General features: G+C 27.6%; 1 protein-coding gene across 1 annotated transcript; it reads left to right on the forward strand.

Annotated features, from left to right (window-relative positions):
* Window positions 1-217: 217 nt before the first annotated feature.
* Window positions 218-5,009, forward strand: LOC111025178 (dioscorin dioA3). The gene is made up of 6 exons (XM_022303028.2): window positions 218-562; window positions 2,222-2,328; window positions 2,440-2,554; window positions 3,249-3,422; window positions 4,253-4,306; window positions 4,488-5,009. The coding sequence occupies exons 1-6, from the start codon at window positions 254-256 to the stop codon at window positions 4,572-4,574; spliced, it is 846 nt and encodes a 281-aa protein (XP_022158720.1). The 5' UTR covers window positions 218-253; the 3' UTR covers window positions 4,575-5,009.
* The last annotated feature ends 1,519 nt before the right edge of the window (window positions 5,010-6,528 follow it).

Below are 6,528 nucleotides of genomic sequence, written 5' to 3' on the forward strand. Positions count from 1 at the left end.
TTTCTCGACAGCAGACATAGAGTACATCTTTGACTGGAAATAGTCTTTCAACTGTAGGACGGTTTTGATTCTTAATAAATCCCTAATCTATAAATAAAAAAATAATGAGTTGAATTTAAAACGTTTGGAAATAATCGAACCCACACCCAAACCAAATCCATGCACTAAAAAACTAGTATATAAAGGTGTGAATTTTATGCATGATTTTTCCAACCAAAACCAAAAGCTCTCTTCTTTTAGGTTTCCCAAAGAAATGGAAAACCCAACAAAGAAAACCCACCTTCTCATCTTTGCAACCATAATAGTCTCTTGCCTTGTTTGCTTGTCATCAGCAAAACCAAACTCAGCCTCAGAAGGGTTCAGTTATGATCCGTGTAGTGAGAGAGGGCCTCAGCATTGGGGGGATCTCGAGGAACAATGGGCAAAGTGTAAGAATGGCAAAATGCAATCTCCCGTAGCTTTGTCTTTGTGGAATGCAACTTTCAATGGGTATTTAGGTCAGCTGAGGAGAAACCATTGGCCTGCAATTGCAATTCTTGAGAACAATGGCCATCAAGTTGTTGTAAGTACAAAACAAATTAAATTAAACCCTCTCTCTCTTTGCTCTCACTTGAAAAACTTTCCTCGCCAACATTTTCTCCTGAATTCTTGCGTGGTCCATTAATATATAGATAAGTGTTTTTATTTTATTTTATTTTCTTTTGCATAATTACTACGTGGTCCTAAATGGACCTGGAATTAAGGAGGAGCTTCTCTTGAATCTTCCTAAGGGAATTTTTATCTTTTTTATTAATATGTTTTTCAGGTTAATTATTCTCCACCAAAATTCAAAAATAAAAATAAGTTTTTGTAAACATCTTGTTCTTCTTTTTCTTTCTTTCTTTTTTTTTTTGGCAAAATTGGACTTATATTTTGAAAGCATTTGAAAAGCTATAACAAGCCAAATGAATACATAGGTGACGGTGATTGGCTTGGTAAGTATAATTCAAAAAAAGAAAAAAAAGAAACAAGAAAAAAAAGTTATCAAATGCAGTTCATGGTTTTTTTTAATCATATAATATAATATATATATATATATATATATATATATATATATATATATATATATATATATATATATTAAGAGGGAATAGATTCAAATCTCATGATGGCTACCTACCTTAGGAAATATTTTCCGACACTAAATGTTGTACGGTCAGATGGTTGCAATGTAAAATTAGCCGCTTAAGCTGGTCCGATACTCGGATTAAAATATATATATGTGTGTGTGTTTTTTTTCATGAGGAATGAAAAAGGGAATTCATTTCTAGGTATTAATCTCTTAATCGTTGTATTATGTTTAAGTTGATTAAGGGAGACACTTCTTTCCTTGAGAAAAACAAATTGAAAAATAGATACCAATTACCGTTAAACTAAATTCTTCGTTCAATTCCTCTCTTTCTCACAAAAGAATGTTTTAAATAAGGTAACAATACACCTAATTTCCTCACTTAGGTAAGGAAAGCTGCTTTTTATATTTTTTTCCTTTCCATAATGATCTATCAAATACTTAAACTACAAGCTGTGTCAATGACTTAGTCACTTTTTTTAATAATCATATCGCAACTATTTTTTTCAAAAAGTATCTTTAAACCAATATAATTTTGTTAAATGATTTTTATTAATTATTGACAAACCTAACAAAAAGTACTTTTCAAAAAGTACTTTTAGGTCATCTGAATAAACATATTCTAAATTAGTAATTCTTTCCAAAATGATTATAAAAAAAAAAAAAGTGTTTGTCATTTTTTAAATTATTTTTTTTTTTCAAAAAGTTATCACAAACACAGGAAGTTTCACGAGTTCATTGGGTACTTTTCTGCGTAGGAAAGGAATCATTAAAGCATAATTTAGTTATTTTTCTGATGAAAAATTCTGTATAGTTTTAAAATAAAGAACAAAAAATATGAAATTGGTCGACTTTGTTCGAGAAACGTTATTTTTCTTTATGATTATTGGAAAATAATGAATCATGCCAAAACCTAACATATCCAAAATTTTGAAAATGTTATGTATGAACCAACCAAATAAAGCAAAAGTTTTGCAAGAATTCTAGACTTATAATTCAAAAATCGACTTTTTTCGACTAATAATTATTCGACGTTTCATTTTTTTTTCTAATTCTTATTTTTGTAATATTTATCTTATTCTTATTCTTTCAAATCGTTGAACAAAAATACAGGTTGAATGGATAGAGAATGCAGGATCAATCAAGATCAACGGCGTCAATTACTATCTTCAAGATTATCATTGGCACCATCCTTCCGAGCACACCCAAGATGGCAAAACGTCTTATTTTCCTCTCTATCGCTCTTACTATAGTATAAGAGTATTTATATTGTTTAGCTATTATGTTATTATATTATTTTGATGACATATTGTTTTGTTAAATATTATTAGGTATCCTTTGGAGCTTCATATGGTACACACCAACAATAATCCAAATGTGACCAACAAAATAGCTGTTATAAGCATCTTATATAAGTTTGGTCCACCTGATCCATTCCTCCGTTTGGTAAACCAATCTCACCAACAACCTAATATATTAAATTGACTAGTAAAAAAAAATTACTTTATTAAGTTATTTATGATAAATTTAGTCCTCTTAATTAACTTAGCTTCTTTTTTTTTTCTTTTTCTTCAAAGTTAATTTTTCTACCTTGATTGACGCGGGACCTAATAACATAAAATAATAGATTTAATTGCAAGTTTAGCCTCTGAATTTTTTAAGTTGTGTCTCATAGGTCCATAAATTTTCAAATCCAAGAGGAAATTGAAAGATAAAAAACGTTATGAAAACATTTCTTTTTTTTTTTAATTTTTTATTACGTGTAGGGGCTTATTAGTTACAATATTAAAAGTTTGATAATTAGACTAAGGATGTGTTTGGAAGTGATTTTAGCATGACCAAAATCACTTTTACCATTATCAAAATCACTTCTATTTTCATTGATCATATTAGACAAATTAAAAAATATATATATTATAGGAGAGCTTAAAATCACTTTAAAGGAATTTTTAAGTTGATTTTTAAGGTATCAATTGGACGATGATTCTCGAAAATCAATTATGCTTAAATTTCTTTTTCAAAATCACTCATCTTAGCATCACTCCCAAACATACTCTAAACTTGAAATATAATCAAAATAATACGATAAAGACTCGAACTCGAGACGTTTCTTATATATTTTGTTTTTGTTGGATATCAGATAGAAGGGGACATAAAACGGCTAAACATTGAAGGAGGTGAGAGATGGCTCGGAACAGTGGATCCTAGACTTGCATGGCCAATGTATAGTTGGAGTGAGACATACTTCAGATACATGGGATCGCTCACCACTCCTCCTTGTACTGAAGGTGTCATTTGGACTGTAATGAAAAAGGTATTTTAAGAATCCGTTTCCGTAACATTTTTGTTTCTTGTCGGTTCATTTTTAATTTTCATTTCTTATTTATGGATTGTTTTCTCTTTTTCAATAAAAAACAGGCTTGTAACCGTTTCTTGTTACTTGGTTTCGAAAGTTTTGATTAAACGTAAAGGTTTTGTATGATATCTAATTATTTAAATTAAATATTTAAATTATTTATTTTATATTTATTTTTTGATATTTATCACACATTTTAAAAATACAAAATGATAAAATAATTTTTTATCTATTTAAAAAAATGGAAATAAGAATAAAAACTTAATTTTGTTGTTTCCAAAATTTTATACAAATTTGTTCTTAGAAGAAAAAAAGAGTAAAACGAGTCGTTATCAAATGCTTTTGTTTGTAAAAAATGGGAAATGAGAAACAATAACTTTATGACCCATTTGGTAATGTTCATGTTTCTTATTTCTCGTTTTCAAATTTACTAAGAAAGCCTTAACATTAGACAACTATATACGTTTATTTTTTCTCAATTTTAGAAACATTCTCAAAATGGTATAGAAACTTGGAAAACAAAAACAAGTTTGTTTTATTTTTGATCACTCGATCCTAATTTGTTTCGAAACCTAAATAAAAAGGCAGTCTTATCATTATTGAGTCCATGCCATGTAATTATAGTTTTTATTATTAAAAAGGAAAAAAAACAAGAAATTCGAAACTTTACCAAAGGGTTTAGTCCTAATATTCTTTTGTTTTTTCTCATCTCTTATTTTTCTTTCTTTTAATCCCCATTGTTATCTCATTCCTTTGTTCTTAATCTTATTATAATTAATTATATTCAGATACAAACTGTCTCGCCCTATCAAGTTGAGCTTCTTAAACAGGCCGTTGTGGAGGTAAGTAATTTTACATCATCTTTTTGAATTCTATTTAAAAGATTAAATATATACTATAATTCATCGGGTTAAATTTTTGAATTTATTAGTCGTTTAACATAGTTTTAAGAATATAATTTTCTGTGTTAGAACTTCTGTATTGTTAACCAGCTTTCACATCGACTTTTTAATGTATTTGCAGGAGAAAAATGCAAGGTCATTGCAAAACATTAATCGTCGAGAAATTTTCTACTTTGGCCCATTGCTAGGGAGAAAGAGTGCAGCCTAAATTCTCACAGAAGGCATTGCTAATAATTATTTATGTATCAAATAAAATGCCAAAGTTGTATTACTATTAGATTACTTGTGTGTGATTTATTCCAACCGTATGTTTAAATTCTTATCTAAAGTTTAAGTGTGACACCTGTTAAAGAATGAGTGGAAACATTATATTAGTTTATTGGTTAGAATTTTCACGAGAGTTATGTTTGATAGTTAATTTGTAGTTGTTGTAAGTTAATTGAGTAGTTGAAGAGTGGATCGAAGTTGAGAGAGTTTATACGCTTAGTGGAAGAGTGGCGTTATGGTGTTGGTTTGAGAGAAATTTTAAGGTTAGTGGTATGTTTCGTGGATTAGTGGTCAGTTTTCTTATTTCCTTGTAAATTTCTTGTAACAATTCTCAATTCAATGAATAGAAGTTCTTCCTTCTTACGATTTCTCTCTTGCTTCCGCTTTGTTGTTCATTTTCATTTTCGTTACAACACCTTGAGAGAATTTAATTTTTTTTTTCAAAGCTAAATAAATATATGTTCTAGTCTCTAATGTTTGGGTAGTTTTTCAATCCTCAATTTAGTCTACTATGTTTTAACATTTTTCAATTTAATCTCCTATGTTTTGAAAATTTTCTCGAGCCTTCCTCAAAACAAAGTACAATTAATTTTGATATTTTTAAAAATTAACTATTTTGATTTTTTTTCCCTAGAAGAAGTTTGTCGATCACGCATTTTTATCATTTTGTTAGTATTTCAATGTTTTTGAAAATATGCCAAAGCGAGCATAGTTCAGCTGTAATTGATATATGTCTCCAAGCAAGAGGTTGTGAGTTTGATCCCCTACCCCATATTTATGACGACCATAATAATAATAAGTTTTTGAGTTATGCTCACTTTGGCATACTATACCATTTTTTTAATAAGTTTTCTAAGTAAAAATTTAATAGAAGGTAACGCGTTCATAACATTAATATATATCGAAGTCTAAAGTTGAGTTGATGGATTAAAAGTTTCGGATAAATATTAAAGGAAAAGAATCTCCTTAAATTAACTATACAAGAATAACTTTATTAAAAAAAATATATGAAAAAGCTATCAAAGAATAAATTATACAAATAAATAAAAAAATAGAAAAGGTTAGGAGGAGGTGTTAGAGTTGGTTCATCTTCATCCACCCACTCTTCTTTTTCTTTCTTTGTTTTATTTTTTCCACACCCACTCTCCTTTTATTTCATTTATATTTTTCCTTCTATTATTTTTTTCTAAATGCATTTAAAACGCGTTTTCACGGGAAAGGTTAAAAAAAATATATAATAAAAATAATTTGTCCACGTGATCCAATTATTATAAATAAATTAATTAAACATATGTGCGAGACTATATATCTTCAAGTTATAAAAGGCATACATTTAGCCCATGTTTACGAATCAGAATGAAAATAAATCGGAATCAAATAAATCGGAATGACAATGTTATTCCTTTGATACTGTTTACCAAAACTTTTCTGGAATCGAAAACAGACTCGCCCGAATGAATTTGTTGGTACTAGAAATGTTAGAAAAAGTGAATAGAACTTATTTGATGTTGTTTACTAAAACTATCTGAAATCGGAATCAGATATATGAAAATTACTAGTATACCTGTTTCTTCTTTCTAGCTAATTACAAATACATTGTCCTGCTTATTTTTTTAATTACAAAAATAATATATTTTAATTTATTTTATTACTATATTATATATTGATAGTAAATATATTTTTTTACCATAACAATTTATTTAATATTAATATTAATAAATAATAAATAATTAAAATAAAATTACATCCACTAAAATGCTATTTTATTATAATAATTAATAATAATGAATTATATTTTTTTAAAAAAATAAATGTAAATTTATAATATTTTATAATAAAATTACATCAACCGATACAAGTAATAAAAATTTTTATTAAAAGAAAAATTATTAGTA

This window comes from Momordica charantia (genome assembly GCF_013281855.1).
Source record: "Momordica charantia cultivar OHB3-1 chromosome 2 unlocalized genomic scaffold, Mcharantia_2.0 BLBB01000002.1, whole genome shotgun sequence".
Lineage (NCBI taxonomy): Eukaryota > Viridiplantae > Streptophyta > Magnoliopsida > Cucurbitales > Cucurbitaceae > Momordica > Momordica charantia.

What these genes read in the sequence shown, in the direction of transcription:
- LOC111025178 (XM_022303028.2), top strand. Translation starts at nt 254, where the DNA reads ATGGAAAACCCAACAAAGAAAACCCACCTTCTCATCTTTGCAACCATA. An exon ending in ACAATGGCCATCAAGTTGTT is followed by an intron (nt 563 to 2,221) that starts GTAAGTACAAAA and finishes ACAAAAATACAG; the next exon opens with GTTGAATGGATAGAGAATGC. An exon ending in TTAAACAGGCCGTTGTGGAG is followed by an intron (nt 4,307 to 4,487) that starts GTAAGTAATTTT and finishes ATGTATTTGCAG; the next exon opens with GAGAAAAATGCAAGGTCATT.